This window comes from Perca flavescens, chromosome 7 (assembly GCF_004354835.1).
Source record: "Perca flavescens isolate YP-PL-M2 chromosome 7, PFLA_1.0, whole genome shotgun sequence".
In the NCBI taxonomy this organism is placed as follows: Eukaryota; Metazoa; Chordata; class Actinopteri; order Perciformes; family Percidae; genus Perca; species Perca flavescens.
This window is the reverse complement of record NC_041337.1, coordinates 21,765,897-21,790,448: the sequence shown is the minus strand read 5'-3', so window position 1 is coordinate 21,790,448 and position 24,552 is coordinate 21,765,897. Positions and strand designations below refer to the sequence as shown.

Genomic DNA, 24,552 nt, shown 5'->3' with positions numbered 1-24,552 from the left:
GGTAAAGCTTTATGTGGGGAGCCTCAGCATCCACCTCTGTCTGAGAACATGTCAACGACTTTAGTTTCATGGTGCGCCAGTGCTGATGTTAATGTCTTCTTTTTTTGTTTTGTTTTTAAAGATTCTTTTTTGGGGCATTTTAGGCCTTTATTTTCACAGGACAGATGAAGACATGAAAGGGGAGAGAGAGAGAGAGGGGGAATGACATACAGCAAAGGGCCGCAGATCGGAGTCAAATCCGCGGCCGCTGCATTGAGGAGTAAACCTCTATATATGTGCGCCTGCTCTACCAACTGAGCTAACCCACAATGTCTTCTTAAACTGCAAATGAATGTTTTCGGCAGCTCTAGGTGTGTGTCTTTCTTTAAATAGCCTTGCCTGTCTCCCTCCAACCTGCTCCACTTTGCCCCATATTAACAGGAAAGGGCCTCTCTTTTGCGTGGCAAGCTTAGTGAGCCTGACAGCCCAGAGGATTACTGAAGCCAGGAAATAAAAGGTTGTGTTCAGACCGCCGAATGTACAGATGTCACAAACAGCACTTAAGTATAATCCCTAAACTTGTGCCATAAAAAAAAAAAAAACATCCAGTGTTTCATACTTGCCCTACTTGTGATTATTAGACCGTAATCCATCTCTAACAAAGCTTGCCACACCAGAGGCCAACTCTTTTTTCTACAGTACCAACAATTAAGCAGATTAAAAGTTTGATTATGAGGTTTGGTATTCATTTACGAGTATGAGTAAAATGCGCCAAAGTTTCAGTAAGCAAAAATTACCAAGTTCATTATCATTATTCATTAAGTGATTGTAAAATATATCATGATGCCTGAAAGTTTGGTTTTAGGCAAGAGGTAAACATGTATAAAAACTAGAAGAGTCAGTGTTAACCAGAATTAGTTTTTCTGTCCTTTAACATGATGACCAGTTCAACAAAATGACTAATAATAGCTGTCGCTAAGACAGATAAGCTTCAGCAGAGGTAAAAAAGTGGCCACAGTTTTGGTGTGTATGATGCAGTGGACAAAGTAACTTTTTTCATATATTCATTCATATGTTTTTGAACCCAAACGTTTTACATGTTGCAGTACCTGAGGCCTGGTGAGCGTTGACCAGGTTGTGACCGGACAGATCCACAGAGGCATGATGCACAGGGTTAATGAAGTTGGGCTGCACCATGGCATTGTTGGCATGCTCCACTGGATTGGCTGTGTGGATTACATTCACCTAGAACGAATGAAAACCAGAAACACACATGTATACTGTCACAAAACATCATCAATAGATCCCCACTTTAGATCACTTTAGCTCAAGTGTTGTGAGGAGACACAAGAAGGTTTCGGTAAAATTATGGCACTGCCTGCACTCCTCTGTTGTGAATGCGTCACGGTTATGTGATGCAACTGAAAAATGGTCATACCTCGACCTTGAAGTCATTGCTGATGTAGCGACCGTTGAGTTCGGAGCAGACCAGTTTGAATTTCCTGTCAAAGAGAGCCTCGGTGTGCCAGTTCTTGTAACGGATAAGATGCAGGACCTGCTCGTAGTTGGCCATGGTGTTCACACCTGGAAACACACAGAGGGGAGTTTGTGTCAGAGAGAAATTTGATCAGCAATCACCAGAAAGTGTCAGGAAAGCTCTCTAAAGTAGTGTGTGGTTTTAAGATTTAGAAATGTATAAATACTATATACTAAAAACTATACCCTAAGAGACAGTAGATTTGGTAACTCTGACTTCAAATCACTCTAGTTGACAGTGTGAGTGCCTAAACTTTAAATACCTATACATGTACATTATACTGTATGTGGTTACATATTTTTAGTGTTTACATTTGAGGCCTCAGTATTAAACCGATTTCAAAGAATTTACTTATATTTTCTGCAAAGCTATTATTATAGCACCGCTAGGTGCTAGTTCGAACAGCTCTGTGTCCGTACCGGTGATGACGAGACCCAGGTTAGAGGAACTCATCTCCAGGCTATGCTGCTGCAGCTGGGACATGTCCACCTCCAGGCCCTCGTGCTCCCCGTCCAGCTCATCTCCCACCACAGTCACTTCACATGTGTCCAGGTTGTGCATGATCTCTTCTGACACCACTGTCTCTTGGACTGAATGAACAATGGAGAGAAACGATTTAGAAAGAAGAGTTAGAACTCTTCTCAAATTTAGGATTGTCCATTGGGCCTGTAATGTATGTTTGTTGATGGTGTTAAACAAGTCATCCATTTATTTAGCATTGCAGTCCTAGTACATGTCGGACACACAATGGAAAACATGGATCAAAAATCAATGCAGCAGAACCAGAGATATTGTCCTTTTTATTCCAAGCATTCTTCTTCCTTCAAAACCTGGCGCCTACATTACCCACAATACAACTAGACCAGTGACAGTTGGGTCAGAGATTCAGGTGTGTTATGCTAGTAGAAGCTAATGTAGCCTCGAGCCGCTAGCCTCAAGCAGAGATGAGAGGTGGGCTACAGAGGTCTGGTAAGATCACTTCTTTCTAACTCAACACCTCCAGATTGTTTTCATTTTCAAACTTGTAGTCTTTTGTTCCAACCGACGTTGACCTCCAAGATGAAAAACACATGATATTCCTGTACTAAACACATTGTTCTAATGAACAATTTAAGATAAGAATATTTGCCTGTTCATGTGAAACTACTTGTTCACAAATAAAAAGACCAGTTAATGAGCCACTCCAAAAATTTTTTTTTAAAAGCACTTAAAAAGGTTGAGGTTTAAGAATTGAATCTAGATGAGTATGCATTCGAGATAACCCAATATGGGCCACCACAGTTTGATCATTAGAAATGATCAGCAATAGTACAGCCCAACCTGAGCTGCTGGTAGGCTTAGCTACTCCATACCACATATACACAGTTATCAGCGATAGCTGCCCTTCATCATGAACTACTGCAGGTTGACCACAGTGTTGTTAACAGCAAATATGTTCCATGTTTAAAAAGCAGTATGGTGCTACTTTATCTGTTTGAAGTGACTATTATGTAACTTTTACATGTTTCTGAAACTGTGTAATGTTCTATCTGATCATCATAAATGACCTATAACAGCAAACGAGACTAACAGTGAAAAGAATGATAGTTTTATAGAGTTTTTAGTAATGCCTCTAGTAAAGTCACTAAATGATTTACGGCAGGTAGACGGCACAACAGAGCAAGTATTCTGAAGGGTCACAGATTTTGGAGTTTCACCAGAAAAAGCCTGTGTTAGTATATCCAGCCAAAGGTAGCTGGAGATTTCTTTATATAGGCCTAATTGCAACTAAAAGCTAAAAGGGAAAGTGAAAGACAACGGGCAAAACAGAGTCAATTTCTGTCAGGATTTCAACAGATGGAGAAAATTACCGGATTGTAAATGATTAAAAAACATCTCCGATTTGGCCCTCAGATATGTAATATGTCTATGTCATTCATAAAATAACTGGACAATGCGCGATGTGGTTGTACGCCAGTAGCCTACATTAAATTACGTCCCCCTTCCATTTAACGCGGACGTTTTATTCCTCCGTGTTTGTGTTGGCCTACGATTTTCTTTTCCCTTGTCCCCCTGTACCTGTGTAAAGCATCCTTGGGTTTCATGAAATGTGCTTTACAAGTTATTACTATGTTGGTTGCTACAACAAACTCTTAATGCTTTGGCTCGTGACACTGACAGTGATACCTGGCTTAGCTCACAAGACATCCAAAGTAGGCTAAGTTGCCGTACGCAATGATGCATCTGTAACGTATTCTCTTATTGTAAATTAAAAGATTTTCTTTCTGAGCAAAATATTCATCGCCACTATATGACCTCCGAGTAACGCTAACTCAGTAATCTACAGTGGGCAATACAGTACCGTAAAGAAAAGACCTTTTCGACAGCAGGTGTGGTAAAAACACACCCACTTTTGTCCAAATTGGCCTCTAGAATCAACACAAACTGAAAGTTACATATAGCCACTTTAATAATATATCTTCAGTTAGTGTATTTTCTATTTGTTTAAGAACAGAGATTTAAAACACAGAAAACTGTTCAGAAACCCATACAAATAAAAGGTATGACTATATTTTAATAGCCCAGCTGAGGCAGGCAGTCTTCTCCATTCTGCTTGTGTATCAAATTAATCTTTCATGCGCAGTTTGCACCTTTTGACTCTGTGGAAGCTGCTATTAATTGATTCTTAGTCATCTACTGTGACATCTCTTGTTTGTTGGCTGTGGAAGGTGGGGCAGGGTAATGCAGGTAATAGCAACAGATCTCTGTAAGCCCTTTTGTCCCATATGGCCTGCTGTTCACCACAGGACATTGCGTCTCCCTGTATCTGTGTCACGTCTATTGTCTCTCCACGTCTTAGCTCACATACGAGCCTAACAGATGGCTGGCTGGTCAATGCCCCTCCCTCCCATAAAGTAGTAAACAACTTATCCCTTTCTCGCTCCCTCTCGCTCTGTCTGTCCAATCCCTTCGGCCTCCAGGCATAATCTTCAACATTACCTGCTACTGTTACATCTACCCCGCTATCAACTGTACATTCACATTTGGTGTCTAAGGTAATTCAACCAAGGCAACCACTGTGTATTGCACTGCCTCAGAGAACACAAGACTAAGATTACATATGTGGTCGTTTGAAGTAGAAAGTGTATATAAATCAGAGGATGAGCAGACTGTTAATCAAACAACACAACTAATCCACTGAAAAATGGGTTAGCTATATCTACAAATTCCCTATACCATTATCTGGGGTTAATGTAGGGGTCATATGTGCATTTCTCTCACCTGTAGGGTCATCCTCAGCTCCCTCTGTCGCTTCAGACTCGGTGTCGGCCTCCACTTCGCGTGTGATGGTGCTCACGATGCGTAGCTCGGGAAACAGCGTCACACCTTCCTGGCTCTCAAATTCGGCAGCGCTGCGAGCAAAGTGGTCGATGCCGCTCAGGCTGATCTTGGGCTCTTCGGGCTGCAGCACCATCACATAACCTTCGGCATCTGGCACTGTTACGCAGGACTCCTCGTTGAAGCATCTGAGGGGAGATTCAAGTTTAAATACCTAGGAACCTGTATCGTTTATAATTTTTTGATTAGGTTGCTGGTTCTCCCTCTGCTTTAAAATACATAAGGAGCATTTTAAATGTGCCCTATTTCCATAACATAATGTATGTCCAGTTCAGGCAGGGTGATGGGGAAAGACAAAATCCTGAGATGGACTCTTACAGCTTCAGAACAAACATGACAAATTAAAGTGAATACATTTGAGTTGCCCTCACAGGTAGAAAGTTAAGGTATAAGGAAAATTCATCATTTTGTCTAAATGCTCAGTCCACCCAATGAAACTTTGCTGATACAGATTTGTGCATATGCAAATAAGAAGCAATGTTAAACTGCAACACTAACTGGAACTGATCTTAGAGTCGTCTCAGCAGAAACCCAAGTCTTAATACATTCTCTTCATACATCATCTGTAAATCTGTAATGCTGTTTTGTTATTCACATTTCAATCCTTGAATACATCATTGTTATAAAATACATCAGAGAGAACTGAAAAAGAAAATGCAGAATGTTACAGCTCCTCTGTCATTCTCCAACCCTTAAACATTTCATGTTTACTCTCTTTGTTATGGAAATTAGGAAAAACTACTGACCTGATCTACTTTACCTCATGAAACCATCTTTACATTTAAAGCAGAAAGACAAACCCTCTCTGAATGTCTGTTAGGCAGAAAGAACCTGTTTCACAAACAAGATCATCACTACTGGGGAAGTATTTTTGGCTTCTGCTACTTACTTGACGGTGGTGGAGATGCGAAGGTGCCTGATGCCGGGGGTCGGAAACTGGCGGGAGTTCAAGTAGGAGATGTGCTGCATGACTTTGTCAAAGGCATCAATGTCGTCACCCTCCACGGTCAGAGAGGACTGGTTGGGGTTGAACTCAACCTGAGAGAAGAAACCAAGTTGAGTAATTTGAGGCAAGATTGTCTAATGCCATGCTTACACACAAAAATGTGTTAGTGTGATACTAAGCTATAATAAAAGTCACGCAAAGCACATTTAATTCACGTTGTCTGTTCTTTAAATTACCTTTTTGGGGTTTTCTTTCAATTCACACTTACATTTTTACATTTTTCACACTTAAAGGATTTGAGTGCACACTTTGCTTCCCCTACTAGGATCCCACGCCTAAAAGGTTTGCAACCACTGAGTTGGACCGTCTTCTTGAGGCACAGATCCAGCCTGACTGAGGTTGAGTTTGTTTTGTGTCTCTAAAACGCGGTGCTCTCCTCACCTTGACAGCTGAAGCTACTTCCTCCGGCAGCTGCACGTCCAGTCCTTCCTTGCAGGTGTACAAACAGTCAATCACCTTCTTGTTCTCCAGCTTGCCAGAGCGGATCATCAGCCCCGCTAGGTTCCCTCGGAAAAACTGGGCCATTCGAGCATTTCCACCTGGGCACATCAGGATAGTGAAGAGGAGAAGCAAACAGAACACACACACACACACACACACACACACACACACACACACACACACACACACACACACACACACACACACACACACACACACACACACACACACACACACACACACACACACACACACACACACACACACACACACACACACACACACACACACACACACACACACACACACACACACACACACACACACATAAAAAAAACTAGTTAGTTAAGTGTACATTCCACAGACTTCACCATTTATTGGCTGGTGATTCAAGCATGCTGTCTCAATGTGCAAAGCTGGCGTGAATGGCGTTCATGCAAGTTAGTATGTGTGCCCTTACAAGGCCGGAGGCCTAGTGAGAGAAACAGGAGAATGATGGATGAGCTTGTACACGCCGTATGCATGCAACATCTGCATTAACCAAGTGAACCGCTGCTATACTGTGGAAAACCAACTGAAAAAAAGACACTCCAAGGTATTATCTAAAGGTAATGGTGAAATTAATCCTCTTTAGTCACCTTATTTTCACAAAATAATGGAACCATCTTAAGGACTGCAAAATGTTTAAAATACACAAAAAGGATTAGCCTTGACATTTTAGTATAACTGAGTGTTTCAGTATTGCTGTGAGGTGCATTAATCCTTTCAAATAAGAGACTAAACAATTGTGTTGTGTCTTCTTGCTGAACCATAATGAGTATAAGTCTGCGCCACTGTACCTGGACCTCCGCATCTCAAAGTCACACAGTCATGCAGCAGTGTGTGTGTGTGTGTGTGTGTGTGTGTGTGTGTGTGTGTGTGTGTGTGTGTGTGTGTGTGTGTTGCTGTGGCACTGTTATCTGATATGGCGGAGTTACTGCTTCTGACCCAAAGGTCATGTTCTAAAACAGCTATCGCGACCAAAATGCTGCAGCCAGGTCAGAGTTTTGTGCTCATTATATGTCTACTTTTGCTTCTGTTTGTGTATTAACTACCTGGCTGCTGCAGTGAGAAGAGCGTAAAAATGGAGAATGAAGAAAACGCAAAAAAAAATAATAATAATAATGATGCAGGCAGCATTAAAAATCAAACTCATCCATACTGCATCATGCGCCAAACAGTTATGAGTAAAAATAAATAATCTTTCTGCATCTAGAATGTGTAAGAATCATTCTAGTCAAAATGGAATGATGATGCAGTTAGCTTGGTGGGACACTGTGGACACATGGACATATTTGAGGAGTAAGGGAAAGACTTGAGCAACCTGAGGTGGGCTCAGAGACTGACTCAGTGTCATTGTCATGTCCTGAGTTGTCTGTAAAGGACAGAAACAAGAGAGCAGGGAGAGACAGGGAGGAGGGTTGAGGATCTGTAGTTGAGATTCAGATGCTAAATACGAGGCCATGGTGCATCGTTTGAGAATCTAACAAAGAGTTAATAGAATAACATGCACGATACATTTTTACACAAGCTCTAATCAAACAAATATAATAATAGATTATCAGGTAGCGTTAAAGCACTTTTTACTATTTAGCCACCAAAAAAAGATAAATGTTACAGAAACCAAAAGACATTCAAATCTTTTCTTTATGATGTACTGTATCTGTGCTTCAGATTTATTTATAAATTAATACATTTTGTCAAACAGAAGAATTATGGCTCATTTAATTTTTAGAGCATCCCTCCAAAGAATGTATTAAAAAGTTTACCTTGCCAGCAGGCACCAATGGTGAGCTGAGTTTCGATCTTGGAGGAGTGCAGTGGGTAGTCCTCTGTAACCAGGAAGGGCTCAAAGGTAGTTCCATCCACAAACAGAGACACAGTGGGCAGCTCCACATTCAGCACATAGTGATGCCACTCTTTGTCACACGCCTGTGAAGAACACAACAGAGGGAATGAAAATATTAATAATAATACATTTTATTTATGAGCGCCTTTCTGGACACTCAAGGTCACCTTACAAGACAATATAATAGTAATAATAATAATAATAATAATAATAATAATAATAATAGTAAAAACAAACAGAACATTACTAAGTACAGATGAGTGGTAATCATGTTGGATATGCCAATGTGTTTTCAAGCGGGGTTTGAAAAGGGAAAGTGAGTTAATGTTGCGAATGTCTGGTGGAAGGGAATTCCAGAGGCGGGGGGGCAGAGATGCTGAAGGCTCTAAACTCCATGGTCGTCAAACGGGCAGGTGGTGTAGTGAGGTGAACAGATGAAGAAGACCGGAGAGTACAGGTGGGTGCGTTGATATGAAGGAGGTCAGTGAGATACAGAGGAGCGAGGTTGTGAATGGACTTGAAGGTGAGAAGAAGAATCTCAAAATCAATGCGGTGTTATACTGGAATCCAATGAAGCTGCTGAGGAACAGGAGTGATGTGACTAAAAGAAGATGTTCCGGTGATGAGCTGCAGAGTTCTGAACCATTCAAAGTTTTATGTATAAGTTTGAGAGGAAGAACAAAGAGAAGAGCAGGGGGGGGGGCTGGAATGTGGACTAAAAACGTTGCACAGTGTTGTGTAACTAACGTTTTTTCTTGGTTAAATTTCATGTGACACAGTCTATCACCCTCTAAACTCTAAACACAAAGTTTGGTAAAAGAAGCAGCTGACCTGGTCGAGTTTCCAGTGAAACTCGGCTGGTTTGTAGTTCTCGGCCTCTGATGGATCCTGACGGAGGAGGAGGATCAGCCTGCAGGTGTGGACGTACAGCGAGTAGTGGTGTCTGTTCATCTCTGCAGTGGAGAAGATGAGAGGGGAGATCTAGATATGAAACTGTAGCTCTAAAATGTAAATGCAAACATGTAACTGAATATCTGAATAGAACATTTAAATTCAACTGCTGAATCTTCTATAGAGGCCATGAGAAACAATGAAGCAACTACCACACAATAACATTAAAGAGAAAAGGTTTGTGTAACCTATGGTTTACTGTTACACTTACAACTGATGACTACACAAAAATAGGGCAGTAAATTACTTTTAAACACTGTAAGTTACAAGCACAAGCATGTAGCCATGTAATGATGAAATATGCAACTACTGGAACTTGTCATCGGCCCATGCCAATTTCATAATTTACAAACATGTCTGAACAGGTTCTCACGGTGGCAGAAAAGATTTGCAACCAGTTTCACAACCAATTCCTATAACAAATGGACTGTTCTCTAACCTGGAAATGCAACCATAGGTCATTTTCTTGGAGGAAAAAAAACAGAAGTCAGAAAGTCAGGATTTATCTGTACATGCAATCTTTGTACCAAACAGCAACTGGTTGTTAGATTTACAAGATGTACAGTACGTTTTTCAATATGTATCCTTAGACGTAGTCTATTACAATATCTAATAAAAAATCAATCATACGATGCCATACACTATAATTAGAGAGCATCGGGTTATAGGTCTATATAATTCAGTGGAGTTATCATCCATTAACAGACCTCAAAGCATATGCTTTCCTCTCAATTGATTAAGATAACCAAAAACAACAACAGGGCACCCTTTTAGGAACATAGTAACATATCATGTTTCGGAAATACGATTCTGGGCTCAGGGGGCTGATTATAATTTGGCAACATTACAGTATATTATCCATTTAAAGGGATAATCATGAGTCTAGTAGTTACATCAACAACACATTGTTAAAGCAGAATTTACTGGACTCCAGTATGAGACATTTAATCAATTACTCCACTTGGACCAATTCTATTCTCCTTATATATGCTTCCTCTAGGTAATATTATTAGGAAACACTTGATTAACTATCACTGTTACGCAGACGATACCCAATTATATCTGTCAATTAAGCCAGATGAAAGTGGTCAGTTAGCAAGACTTCAAACGTGTATTGAGGATATAAAATCCTGGATGACCCACAATTTCCTGATGTTAAACTCAGACAAAACTGAAGTTATTTTGATAGGACCAACGCACCGCCGAACTTCGTTTTCGAAAGATATAGTTACTCTGGATGGTATTACCCTGGCCTCCAGCACTGCTGTCAGAAATCTAGGAGTTATTTTTGATCAGGATATATCCTTCAACGCCCACTTAAAACAAACCTCAAGAATAGCCTTTTTCCATCTTCGTAACATTGCCAAAATTAGGAATATCCTGTCTCAAAACGATGCTGAAAAACTTGTCCATGCATTCGTTACTTCTAGACTAGATTACTGCAATTCCTTATTATCAGGTTGCCCAAATAAGTCCCTTAAGACTCTCCAGCTGATCCAGAATGCTGCAGCACGTGTTCTGACGAGAACTAAGAGAAGAGATCATATTTCTCCTGTATTAGCATCTCTGCATTGGCTTCCAGTGAAATATAGGATCGAATTTAAAATCCTCCTCCTGACTTACAAAGCTCTAAATGGTCAAGCACCATCATACTTAGAAGAGCTCATAGTACCTTATTGTCCCACTAGAGCACTGCGCTCCCAGAATGCGGGGCTACTTATGGTTCCTAGAGTCTCTGTAAGTAGACTGGGGGCCAGGGCCTTCAGCTATCAGGCTCCAGTATTGTGGAACCAGCTCCCAGTCTGGGTTCGAGGAGCAGACACCGTCACCACATTTAAGAGTAAACTGAAAACCCTCCTCTTTGATAAAGCTTATAGTTAAGGAGTGAGGAGTTGCAGCGTCCGCCTAACCCGGCCCACCTGCTTCTCCTCATAGTCATCAGTTTATATACTGTATAATTAATAATCTAGCGAGAGTAGAGGGAGGCAGGCCAGTACAGCCCGATCCGGTTGGGGAGAGTTCTAGCCCGACCAGGCACCTCTCTTTAACCTGCCTCTCTTAAGTTATGCTATTACAATTCTAGACTGCCGGGGAGGCTGTTCCTCCCTAAGATATACTGAGCTGCTCTCTCATCTCTACTTGTTACTTTTGTATGCATCCTGTCCAAGAAATGCTTGCTTGTTACTAATCTAGCTCTGGGGAGTTTACTCCCCGGAGTCCTTATGTTTCTTCTTCGCAAAGCTATGCTCTGCGATTCTCGGCATTTCCCGGCCGCTTCCTGCTGCGTCCTGCTGCACCCGCCGCACCCACCCGTGCTCTGCAGCGCCACGTCACATCCCGCAACACCCTGCTGTGATGTTCCTATGCACAGAGTAGTCAGGATCCGGTATAGGAGACTGCATTACTCAGTATGACACGATGTGCCCTGCTATGACATGAACTTCCACGATAACCTTCGAAGTCACTGTGACTTCTAATGTGACTGTTATCACCACTGTTCATCACGCCCCCAACCGGCCCGTCAGACACCGCCTACCAAGAGTCTGGGTCTGCCGAGGTTTCTTCCTAAAAGGGAGTTTTTTCTTGCCACTGTCGCAATAGCCACTGCTAATGCTTGCTCTTGAGGGAATTACTGTAATTGTTGGGGTTTTGGAATTTATAGAGTGTGGTCTAGACCTACTCTGTCTGTAAAGTGTCTCGAGATAACTTTTGTTATGATTTGATACTATAAATAAAATTGAATTGAATTGAATTAACAGGAAGTCAATTCAATTTCTATTTTGAAAAATCATTTTCATGTCAAAAACAACTATTTGCTAGACCCAACATCACAACTAAAGATTTGTCTGGATATTGTGATATACAGTACTGTTCGTGTGGTATATTTAAGTGTCTGGTCAGACACCCTGGTGACTTTTGATGTGCATTTAAGTGAACAATTAATTTATCAAAAAATAACCAACAGATTAATTTAATAATGGACATAATTGTTCTGTGGTCAAATTTGTGGTCCAAAATTCAATGCCCATGCTTTACAGTTTGAGTGTTTAACATGTAGCTTCAGTATTAATCTAAAAACTAAAATGTAGAAGAAATTAACTGAATGTGAGACATTTATGTTTCTGTGAACACTGAATGGAGGTCATAAATGGTGCCGAGATCATGGGTTTTGGGAGCTTCCCGTCCAGGGCACAGCGTCTGATGTAATCCTTCTTATATAAGCAGTCGAACAGAAGCTGACGAACTGCCTCTCACTGACAATGGCAGAGACTTTACAGTCAATAAGATCAAGGAGCTTGTGACCAGTGACCACACGCAAAATTTACAACTAGTGACAAAAATGGAAAGGTCAGTGAGCACTCGGCAGAGGTGAGAAAGTTTCCATGTGTATTCAGCCAGCTGAGCACTAAGACTGATTATAGCCTGAAGCTAAATTTTTTTTTTTTTAGAGCCATATGTTCAGACACCATATGTGCAAAAATAATGAGTATGCCACTTGGATGCCAAAAGAGTTAAAACCCCAGTTTTGACAGGAGACACCAGATATTTTAATGTAATATAGGGTGCTGAAATTTTCAGATAACTCAGTCTGCATGTCTTGTCTTAACAAAGGATAATGTGAAGTAGTTTTACATATTTTTTGTTGCTGCTTCAATGTGTTTCTGACATTCATATCAAACAGCCCAGTCAGTAGTTTTTGACGGAATAGATAACAGGTATACTCACATACAAGTTGAGAGTTTGACTTACAAATGAAAAATAAAAAATATGTTTGTTTCTGAACTGTACAGGCCTTTTGTTTAGCTTATTTCTTTTTACAAATATTACTCACATAAACAACCCTTTAACAACATCAGAAACTAAAATAACTTTTAGTCAAAGTAGTTATCATATAATGATATTCTTTGTATTAGAAAACCTGGCAATCAGTGCAGGAGTGATAGCAGAATTATATCTATATTATGGTGGGTTGGCTTCCTTTTTGTTTATTATGCCTTTAATTATTTACTGTTATGTTTACTCTGTGAAAACCAATATAAACTCATAAAACAATTTTTCAAGAAACCAAAAGTCAAACTGGAGCTTTGACACAGTCCAGGTGCAGCTAAAATCTTTATTTTAGATAACTTTCAAACTTCTCCAGGGACGTTACCTGTCTTGTCAGAGTTGCAGAGGATGGTCTCCTTCTCATGGGCCCCGGGGCCATGTCTCATCCACACAGAGATGGTGAAGGGCTCCTTTAGGCTGGTGCTCACCATGCCATCAGGAACCTTGATGGCCTGGGTGCCATTGAACTCAAACACCTGGTCACTGTCATGCCCGTTATCGGTAGGCAGCCCTACTGTCCAGTTGGCGGAGCTGCTGGGTGTAGGCAGAAGCTCCACGGTGCCGGAGCTGGCTCCTAAAAAACAATCAAAGAGGACAAAGGCATTTATATTAGCCACTTGGATTTCCTAAAAAAGAAAAATATCACTACTGACAATAATCATTTCCAGTGGAGCAGTTACTTACCGCACAGCTTGTGCAGTGACTTCTCAGAGTAGGTATCACGGTCGCAGCCCTTCCCAATGTGGTTGGTTTCCAGTTCAATGTTGGCTCGGATGGATGTGATTGGCTCATCACAGGTCTCCAAGTGCATGCTGGGGAAAAGGGCCAGGCTACCTGTGCCAGGCTCGTATTCAATCCTCTTATTGAAACCTGAAAGACGAAGCCAGAGGTAGGAAAGAATGAAAGGATGTCCTTCAGCACAGCACCGATAACATGTGAGCAGTCAATACAAGGGCTGTCAATGGTAATTACTCATTAAGAAGTACTTCAGTTCTTTCAAACATAATAAAAGGCTTTGTAGCTTAAAAGAGTTAAATAACCTTTTTGACAATGGCAGCCTGTGTGGATTCTGCATCAGTGGATCGCTTTTGTTCAACACAGAGACACACCTAAACAGTGATGTTTGGTGAGCTACATTGAGTAGATGAGAGCTTTGATACCTTGCCAGCTGGGTTTGCAGGTGGGCTTGACGCTGATCTTGACCAGAACGTCTTCGGAGGCACGGTTCTTTCCACAGTCGTAGGCGGTCACAGTCAGCTTGTACATGTGCTCTTTGCCGTAGCTCAGTTTCTCTGTGTTCTTGATGAATCCTGAGTGAAGCAGGGAAAAAGAGAGAGCGTGAGGGCCGCTCTTTGTTTAATTTCAAAGCTGCAGCTGTGCTAGGAAATTTATAATAAAAAAAACTTTGAGCTGATAAGCAGCAGACCAAAACAAAGTATTTTCAAGTATTTAAAATAAAAAAGGCTGCCAAATTGTAATCTTTGCTAAAAGGCCCAGAAGTGATTCACTGTCAAGCTGAACTAAAAGCACAATACAATAATGGACATCTCTGAAAAGTCTGAAGATCGGATATGGTTTTTACTGGCTCTTTCATTTAGTTTTACAAGACATGAAGATAAATAATCCTACAGTCTGGGGTGACTTTTCAAGGAGACCGTCATCGTCTCACAGGGCAACAATTCTTGCGTTTACACAGATCAATGTGATGTGTCTTACACATGCACTGCAGGGTTTACCCAACATGCATTGTAACAAGGCTGCTAGGTGTAGGTTCTTACCATCTTTGTCGATGGTGAAGGGCACATCAGGGGTGACAATCTCGTAGTTGCAGATTTGGCTAAACTGGAAAGAGCAATCGGCGTCCACTGCCTCCACCTTCAGGATGCTGTCATACTTCTTTCCCTCGATAACGGTGGCTTTGTAGGACTTCTCCTTGAACACTGGCGAATACTCATTGATGTCATTCACCTGGATGTGGACAGTGGCCCTGAAATGGACATGCTTGAGTTAGGACACTGTCAGCTAGGGATGTTCAAAGACATACTTCCTTAATAAAAGAATGTGACGACTGTTTGTTGGGCATTTTAGGCCTTTATTTCTGACAGGACAGCTTAGACTTGAAAGGGGAGAGACAGGGGGAATGACATGCAGCAAAGGGCCGCAGGTCAGAGTTGAACCTGTGGCCGCTGCATCGAGGACTAAGCCTCTTTATGCGAGCGCGCGCTCTACCAGGTGAGCTACACAGGCGCCCATGGGGTTCAATTCTTAATTAACCTGGTATTATAAAAAATATTTGAGGCTTGCTTCTTGCTTGTACAATTTACAGCATAAGTTCTCGCTTATATCCAAGCAAAATTGGTAGTGTTACTGAAATTTCTCTAACCTAATTGATATCAAATTGAAAATGTAATCGAATCGGGACCTTGTGAGCCGGAATCTAATCTATTCGGGGAATCATTGGCGATACCCAGCCTGCCCTATTGATTAGTCTACCGATTATTTTCTTTTGTTGATTTCCTACAGCCCAAGGTGACATGTTCAGTTGTCTTATTGTGTGCTGTAGCTGTTTTTATATTTTTTATGTTTTGAATTGCTCTTTAATGTAAAGCACTTTGAATTGCCTTGTTACTGAAATGCTGTACTGAAGTGCTATAAAAATAAAGTTGCCCTGCCTTGCCTTACCAACAGTTGAAAACCCAGAGATATTTATTTTTAAATTACTGAAACAATTGATCAACGATCAAAGCAGTTACAGATTAATTTTCTGTCGATTGAGTAACTGAATAATCTTTGCAGCTCTAACCTCACCTCATCTGAATGCTCATCTGAATGCAAAACTTGTTTTATTTTTTAACTAAACTGACTGCACTCTGATTGTTTTAACTGCAGTCAAACTATACAGAATCTGGTTAAGACAGAGGAAAATTAGGGTTCCAACCAGGTACAGACACTTCTGAACTGGCAAAGGTTAACTCACTTGTGGGATTTTTTCATGTTGGCACCATCAGGACCCTCTCCACAGTCATAGGCTTGGATGGTGAAGGTGTGCTCCTTCTGCAGCTCACAGTCCAGCTTGTCTTTAGCCCGGATGACCCCCTCGCCAGTGGACTTGTCCAGGACCACTGCCTCGAAGGGGACATTCTGTCCATGGATCCTGAAGCCGCAAATCTCCCCTGAACACGCCAAGAGCCAAAAGAGAGTCTGCTCAGAATGACTGACGTCAGTTGTGAAATTTTATTGTTCAAATGAAAAATTATGTTAACAACAAAACCATAAATTCACGCAAAAAAATAAATAAAAAAGATCAGCCACAGGTTTTGGGTGCCAGGGAGTTGTAGATAGGGGTGGGTGGTGTCTGTGGAGGAAGCCCAAAAGCACTGTCATATGGGTGAGTACTTGGGGAGGGAGGTGTTAGGAGAGGGGGGGACATTTAGTATTGTAGAAGACGGAGTGTCTTTTCCAAGCCACTTGAAAACATTGCATCCAGTCATGCAGGCAGAAACCGAAAAGATATGGACAGGCATTTTACACGGGTACTTAGGATTTTAGAAATTAAATTTATGAAACCAAGCCCAAAAAGTAATTACATAGAGAACAGTATTTAAAGTGAAGATCATGTATCTCTGTAATGAATACAATTACAGCCTATTGTATGGTAGAAACAAAAATTAACATAAATAAAAGAAACTATTTTTTTATTTGCAATAGAGCATTATAGCCTAGTGATAAGCACCAATTCCGTCATTAAAGCCCAAAAATGTCTGTGAAAAGAAAAAAAAATCTTACACAATACCTTCGAAAATATTTTTTCTTAATCAAAGAAAGTCTTCCTGTGTAATTGTGCCTTGCACTCAAAACTACTGCAAAATAAATCAAGATCAAATTAAATCATAAGAGAACTTAACTGCTACAATAACAGTAATCAAACAAAAAATACTGGATGAGAACTGGGGTTAGAAATATCAACTTGCTTGACATCCACATCAAATGACAACTGCAGCCATGCTAATGGTAGAGATTAGTGGTGGAGAATTAACTCAATATATCCACTGAGGCAAAGATGCAACAACAGACACTTTGTAGCAGAGAGCGTTTGCATTAGTTAACAATCTCAGCAGCTTTCAGTTGAAGACTTTCATGTCAGAAAAGTCCACAGGAGTCACTGTACCTGCATAGATCTGAAAGGTCGCAGAGAGGCACCATGAACATGGAGGATGCCTACATTAAAATACCAATTCTAGTGTCAATTTCTGCTCCAATTGCCATGGGCGTTAAGAGGTTGTGAAATCATCTTGTGTGTCCTTTCAGATTTTACTTTATTATTAAATGTGGCAATAATTTGCTTTATCTTCCATATTTTTTAATTAAAAGGATTGGACAAAATGGCAGCAAAGTGACTGAAAACTCCTGTTTTAAAGCAGCTTTCGGTTTCCTGGTGACAGCTGAAAAACTGTTAGGGTCTGCAAACTGCAATGGATGTCTCATGCACAGATATTTCTAAGTACAGTCAGCCCCACATCACACTTTTCATCCAGCTGTTGGAAGTCTAAGAAATTGAGGGTGAGAAAAACATAAAATCGAGAAAACCAAATGGGGAGATTACAGAGCATGGCGGGAGTTTCTGTGTAAAAGTGTGGATGCTGTTTTTTGCGTTAGTGGGTTAATAGTAACAACTAAGCACAAGGCAGAAGAAAGAGCCCAAGATCACCTTCTTTGGTGAGGGTCACCTCAAAACTCTCTACATGGAAGGGAGAAAAGATAAACCCAGATCAGTTTAAAGAAAAGTTAGGATCTCAGAGAAAACACAGAGGACAGGAAGGAAACAGACTCTTGCTATAAGCTTACAAAATCAAAAATATTCAGTTCTCACAAGCAAACCGTCTTCTGCCAGTTGAAAGAAAGGAAGGATTAAAACACTTATGAAAAGCCGGTTGTGTCAAAGTATTTTCAGTTTTATTAATGGACTGAAACTCTTTTTAGAAGAAGCAACTAGTGAAAAAGTGACAGAACATCCAATTGCAAGCAACAGAAATCTCACTCTTTTATGTCAGCATGTTTTGGGGGATTCTGGAGAGTCTGTCCTTTAACAAGTTTGTCTTACTTCTTAAAACACTGCACATACAGTGTTCATATGGCAAACTAGTGGATGGATTTATTAATTCAATTTGATCATTTAAATTCCATACTACAAGATAAGAAGCAACTTGGGAGAACAAATAAATAAGTTGTAGTTTATGAAGTCCTTTTCTGCTTGGCTGTTTGTTTTAAAGCCCTGTCAGTGCCTCCAGTGGCTTGGACCTGGTCATTTAGTTTTCACCTCCTAAACAATTATAAATGGATTTCACATGAGAGACTGCTGTTCAGGGCCAGTCATGCAGTGGGAGTTGTGAGCCTACATGTTCAACACAGCTCTAATGACCAGCTCACACCAGGGCTTCAGGAATTCCTCAGCTTTTCACTGCTCACACAGGCCTCTCAGCTCAGCCCGGGTCAGCCATCACAATGATTGTTACGTATTCATTGACCTGCAGTGGTCATTTAACCACTGGCACTAAATAAATGCAGTGGATTATGATCTGAGAATATTAAGTGGCTAATAAATCAATATGCTGCATATTTTTGGCATCCATTTGCAGGAACTGTGTTGCAGAAACAAGGACGTCTAATGTTCCGACATGAATCAAATAACCCAGATCTGGTGGGTAAATGCTCCCTGCTTTGTGTTCCTCGCTTCTTTTAGAGCACAGTCATCCATGAACACGGAGCTCATTTTCAAGTTTGCAAGAGCCTTGGTTTCAACTATTTCCTCGGCCTGACTGAACTCAACACACAGATAAAGACACAATTAAAGCTAGTCCCACAGTACATCACTGTAAATACACACACAAACTCATACAGTGGATCCTCATTCATGCTACATTTTTACATATTCACACTAATCTGACTTGAGAGCCTGTGATTGGGCTTCTTTTGTGGGTCAGCTTTATGGTGAACCTTGTGTGTTGGCACAGATGTGCTGAGTGACTAGAAGGAGGCTGGCAAGACAGAGCTGGTCAGCCTCGCTGCCACGTGAAGCCAGATTGCTTGCTCTGTCTCGAGTGAGCTAGTTCACAAGAACACGCAGTCCATTCGCAAAGCCCTGCTCATCAAAAAGGGAGCCCCAGCTAAAAGAAGTGGGAGCACCAAGCTCTGTATTCAACGCTAATTTACTGTGAAAGGAGACAAACATCATGCAGAGAATGGGCATATTATTCAACTCCATGCCCTTCAGAAATTATGGGCCTCTTGCTGAAGCTGTTCACCTTAAAAACTGTGTGCTGCAAGGCCGATCAGCTCTTGAGAACAATGAGAGTTCACATAACTGTGTGAAGAATATTACATTTGACATCTGCTCTGACAGGCATGTGGATGTTAAAGCCTCTCTTACTAAATCAGAGACGTAATCTGAGATTATAGAAAATGGTCATATCAAGTGCTTAGAGCGCTGAGTGTGAAGGGACTAGCAGACAAAGGATCACACAACTCATGTTAGAAATGGTAGGAAATCATTTCCAATGCTGTGGTGTTTTGAATCCTGGCAAGATTCAATCCTGGTGTGATCAAAACCCCCAGAGTGAATGCTGCCTTGGTACATAAAGCACACTAATTGTGCCTCTCCACTGTGAGGGGGAAAAAAACAAAACATGAAAGAGTATTTTGATCTGAATATTAAAAGGGCCAATCTGGAGAATATGGCAGCCAGCTGTATGTCAGTATGACAGGCATGTCATAAAAGTCTAATGTGCAGAATGCCATTGAGTCACATAGTCCACTACAGGAGTGCATAAATGATGAATCAACAATAAGCAAAGTTGTTATCTCCTTCACTGCTAAGTGAACATTTGATTTGTATAAACATGTAATCTCTAATATAACCTATATATCACAGAAAGAATGAAACACCCAAAGAGAGAGGGGCCTTCATATATTAACCATGACATACTCGTGATTTCAAAGCATTATGCTGAGGCTAGATTTGAGGTTGTATTTGTATGTTATATAAAGCTTTTTTTTGGTTTTGTTTAAAAGAATCATTAGTTCTATTTATGAATAGTCCATTAGCAAACAGATTACATGTCATTAAACGTACACAACAATGTCCTTATCTATGAATCCAATTCTATGAAATTTGCATTATTGACGGATGAACAGATTTTCTGTATACATTACATGTAACACAATCTCAAAGCTTTAATGGTACAAAGCAATTAATATGTTTTCTTTTTCATTTATTGTGAAATGAGTCATTCCAAGGAAAGTGAAGCTGAGGGAGTAAAGGAATAGCAGCAGCAGCATTAAACCTCCTCTCTCACCTGCGTAGCGTAGAGGAGCATCTTTGTCCAGTGCAATTAGAGGAGGGTCCAGAAGTACTTTGTCATCGTTTTCCGTTACGATCCCGTGGTACGTCGTCTCGATCCATGGTTTGTGCTTATTGACTGTGAGAAACAGAGAGAGGAAATGTCAGTGTCTATAAAAAAAAAAAAAAATAAGAGTTGTGCAGGGTTTCAGCTGGTGGAACGTTTGGTGGGGTGAAAATCTGCTGCTCTTGAACCTCCATTGCACATCAATCATTCTCCATCCTAAATACAATGTACTTATGTTAAATGGTTCAACTAATCCAAACTGAAGACAAATTCTTTCAAGATGATTTTAGGATAGCACTTTCTACGCCAGTAATGTTTCAAGACACAGACAGAACCACAATCCATATCAGTTAATGGCTTTTGACAGGGGCATTACATGTATGATAAAGGCTCTGGCTATGACTTTCAGGCCGGTTTGTGGAGCAGTAGTTGGGCTGTTCACAGCTTTGTGTACTAGTCGGCCTGAGAAGCATCCCAGCTGCAGACAAGACTCTGTTATAGCTGGCGGCTGCAGAAAAAGCTGCAGTGAGTGACATATTTGGGCTGGCTTACAAAACAGCATTGACGCAGGGGAGATGCAGCTCTCTTACAGCCAATATGTGCTCACTCCAGAGCAAGGCGAGAGGATGGCATTCCTGTGCTACTGATCTGCAAAGGTGATGCTAACTCTGGCTGACAGTGCACTGTGAGGAATACATACACTGGGAGTGGTAACGGACCACCAGGTACATTTCCTGATGACAAGACAAACAAAATAAGCAAGTATTTCCAAATTTTATATATATATATATATATATATATATATATATACATACATACACAATTATACACACACACACACAAACTATTTGACTGTATTTTGGAATGATAATTTTAATTCAGGCACAATATCATATTTAGTTAGCCTAATTTTAATCAGGGCTGTAGACTGCAACCATTACATAATTGCTTTATGCAAGACCTATTTACAAGTAGCTCCACTTTTTTACTCCTTGATCACACTAATTGAGTAAAATCTTTGAAAATGTTGAATCATTTTCTCAAAGAAGATGAAGCTATTAAATGTAGGAATGTAGAAAATTCAGAGCTTATTTAAATAATCTGCTGCCTTTCTGTCCTCACCTAAACCCTACTGCCTTTATTTAGAAGGTCATTTTTAATGTAAACAGTCCGATCAATTAAATGTCGCCACGTCATGCATTAAAGCTAATCCATGCTAACAATGAATTGCTGTGATAGCCTAGTCAATGGCAGGAAATCACGGACAACAGAACAATAGGCAGGAAACTGTTCTGGTTATGTAATAGTTCATCTGGGATTATCAATGAACTTTTTAATAATTTATGAAGCACCATAATTTGCCAGTGGTTTTATAGGAGCTTATTTATGTTTTCAAACGCATTTGATATAGCCATAAAGCTATAGTGTGTAGTTTCTGTTTCCCCCATGAGGAATTCTAAGTAATGACAACAAAACTGTGGGCGCGTCCACATGATACAAGCCATCCGTGATCGCGCACGTGCCCCCACCCCTCCTCCACGCAGTTGCTAGTAGCCGAGGAGAACACGGAGGATTAAAAATACATGATGGACTCTTCAGAAGAGGTAATTACCTTCACTCAAGCTTCTGTGCGGGAAAGTCAATGGATGCCACAATCTTCTGAACATAGCCATACTGAGAAATACAGAGAAAGTTGTGTGGAGCTGATAGTCTTAATTAGCTTTGTAGCAACTCATTTGGCTTGAATGTAACGGAGGTTCAATAATATCAAAACGTTACGCACTAAAGCTTTAAGTTGTCAGAAGTATCTAAGAACACATGAACAATCTCAGGCAGTGGAAAATAAAGCTCTGAATGTGATTTCTCTATAATGTCCAAGTTTCTAAAATATTGTGCTTAAAAACATGCAAACAAAGCTGCACTAGCAAGTGATGGCTTAAGTCTTGATTAATGTTTTATGAGAAGAAGTCTGGGAAAAATAGATGACTTTTAGCAAATAATTTAAACATCAATTACACACCTGGTGAGCATTTTCTCCTCTTAGGGCTAATGCTTCCACTGCAGGACAAGGTTGCACTATGCTTCTTAAATATGAAAGTCTCCAACAGCTATGTTTGCTATTATAAGGCCTATTTTGTTATCATTCAACCAAAAGCACTCATGAGAAAATCATATATATGTGTATATGCTATTTTTATAGGAAGTTTGGATTTTATCGCTGTCCCAAGAGCACAATAATTGATTTTTGTATCTGAGTTAATGCACACACATATTGACACCTTGTATAAATCAACCAAAAAAACTAGGCCTTTGCCATGATTAAAAACTGTAATTATTTTCAGATTTTACTTTTGTCAGAGGTAAGTTAATCAGCAATATTATGGACTGCCATTTTCAGTATTTTAACCTCTGAAAATGAAAGTAATATACTCATTTAACACCTAGGCTAAAACTTGTATTAGTCGTTTCTCATCAGCTGACACAAAAAGCTTCTTAGGTTACACATTACATCCAGAATTAAAGGCAGTCAAATTATTTTCCTTTGTGAGTCTTTACAGTTTAATCCTAATTGAAATGTGTTTTGCATAGTGAAATTAAATTCACAGCCGTGTCATGCTGCAGAAAGCCTCAACATTACATATTCATTATCTGTCTAATAGGAAAACGCCTGATGTTCAATAACACAATCTGTGCCACAATTATATTATGAGCTTCAAACTGTAACCAGATAAAAGAAAAATGTACAAAAGCATAAATAAATGATGAGGCTGTTTTCAGGCAACTTTAAATGTCAGTCTGCCAAATCCAATTTAGCGACACAAATGACTTGGGTTGAGTGTCTTCACATAATTTTGTGTAATTCTCAGTGATTACACGATCAATGCAAATAATTTGACTTGCACAGGATTGATGTGATGCAATGAATTATGCCGTGTTTCCACTACGTGGTACAGCCTTGCTCTGCTCGACTCACTTTTAGTACCAGGTCCTTTTCTTTATTTTGTTTTCAACTGCGGATAGTATACGCGGCATTCTCAGCTGATCGCCATAGCACTGTTGCGTGAAACTGCCGTGATATAATTTTCAACATGACACTCTCTGAATCGTTGAAAATATAAAAATTTAATAAAACACTCATTATGCAGTTTTTCCATTTTTCAATTGAGCACAAAATCGGGACTTGGAAAAACGAGCCATTATCTGTTTTTTTGGTTTTTTTTGGAAACGAGTATTGAGAAGTAATTTTTTGCTTTTTGGTTTTACTTTGAAAAACGAATGAATGGCGATCCTCTCTGACCAATAAGTAGTCTGCATTGTTTTAATTCCACCTTCTAGTATTGGCTTAGCCCGCTACCTTGACTGAGATGGTACTAAAAAGAACCAGGTACCATTGACAACTTTTGCTAATGAAAAACCGAAAAGAGCGAGTTATGTTGAGTAGAGCAGAGCCGTACCATGCAGTGGGAACAGGGCATTACTTACCCACCAGACACATGTTTTTCCAGTGAGAAAAGTTCTTAAAAAGGAGGTATCCTCAGACCAATCTAGACATGCTTTCAAAGTTTATCACGATGGACAAAGTAAAAATGTTTTCATGGCTTAATAAACAACGTTAAATGTGCTGCAGCATTAAATAATTGCATTATGTTGCAATTGCTAGTTCTTTTTCAAAAACATGGCTGAAATATATTTGATTGTCTTAGCAGGAAATAGATAATGTAGTAAAAACGTATCTTGTCCAACACAAGCAGTAAGAATAAGTTGTTGTGTTTGCCAGGAATTTAGAATTGATCAAGCCCAATAAATTGTCTTTACTGAGTGTCTTGTGACCTGAGATGAAGTAGTTGTCTTTAGACAGATTGCCAGGTCAGACTACTACAATAATCTGCTTTAGCTTCCACAGAGTTACAATAATTGTTAGCCAGGTCGTCTTCAGCACTGAGGTGCACTGAACCAGGACGGCACTGAATGGTACGACATCAAGCTGCATTCTCAAAGCTCCTGCAGTTTTGCCTAATCCTGACCGAGAACACATGAACTAACCAAGAAGGCTGTCTGCCTGTGCCCTTCCTGTCTGGTCTAGTTAAATGTAATTTACATTCATCTAAAAAGCACCATGTCCATTTGTACAGCATCTATC

General features: G+C 40.3%; 1 protein-coding gene across 4 annotated transcripts in view; it reads right to left on the bottom strand.

Moving 5' to 3' along the window:
* clstn1 (calsyntenin 1) overlaps nucleotides 1-24,552 on the bottom strand; it is a 47,065-nt gene that overhangs the window by 5,748 nt on the left and 16,765 nt on the right. Inside the window, exons 2-17 of one of the 4 annotated variants that reach the window (XM_028583257.1) lie at nucleotides 20,361-20,483; nucleotides 17,717-17,746; nucleotides 15,986-16,181; nucleotides 14,787-14,995; nucleotides 14,169-14,318; nucleotides 13,693-13,878; nucleotides 13,334-13,582; nucleotides 9,061-9,182; nucleotides 8,150-8,312; nucleotides 7,705-7,755; nucleotides 6,282-6,439; nucleotides 5,784-5,932; nucleotides 4,778-5,022; nucleotides 1,936-2,106; nucleotides 1,418-1,563; nucleotides 1,089-1,224 (exon numbers count right to left, since the gene is read on the bottom strand). In XM_028583257.1, the coding sequence (XP_028439058.1) occupies nucleotides 1,089-1,224; nucleotides 1,418-1,563; nucleotides 1,936-2,106; nucleotides 4,778-5,022; nucleotides 5,784-5,932; nucleotides 6,282-6,439; nucleotides 7,705-7,755; nucleotides 8,150-8,312; nucleotides 9,061-9,182; nucleotides 13,334-13,582; nucleotides 13,693-13,878; nucleotides 14,169-14,318; nucleotides 14,787-14,995; nucleotides 15,986-16,181; nucleotides 17,717-17,746; nucleotides 20,361-20,483 (2,484 nt within the window). The remainder of the gene's footprint in view (nucleotides 1-1,088; nucleotides 1,225-1,417; nucleotides 1,564-1,935; nucleotides 2,107-4,777; nucleotides 5,023-5,783; nucleotides 5,933-6,281; nucleotides 6,440-7,704; nucleotides 7,756-8,149; nucleotides 8,313-9,060; nucleotides 9,183-13,333; nucleotides 13,583-13,692; nucleotides 13,879-14,168; nucleotides 14,319-14,786; nucleotides 14,996-15,985; nucleotides 16,182-17,716; nucleotides 17,747-20,360; nucleotides 20,484-24,552) is intronic. The other 3 variants (XM_028583258.1, XM_028583259.1, XM_028583261.1) reach the window with 3 other exon arrangements.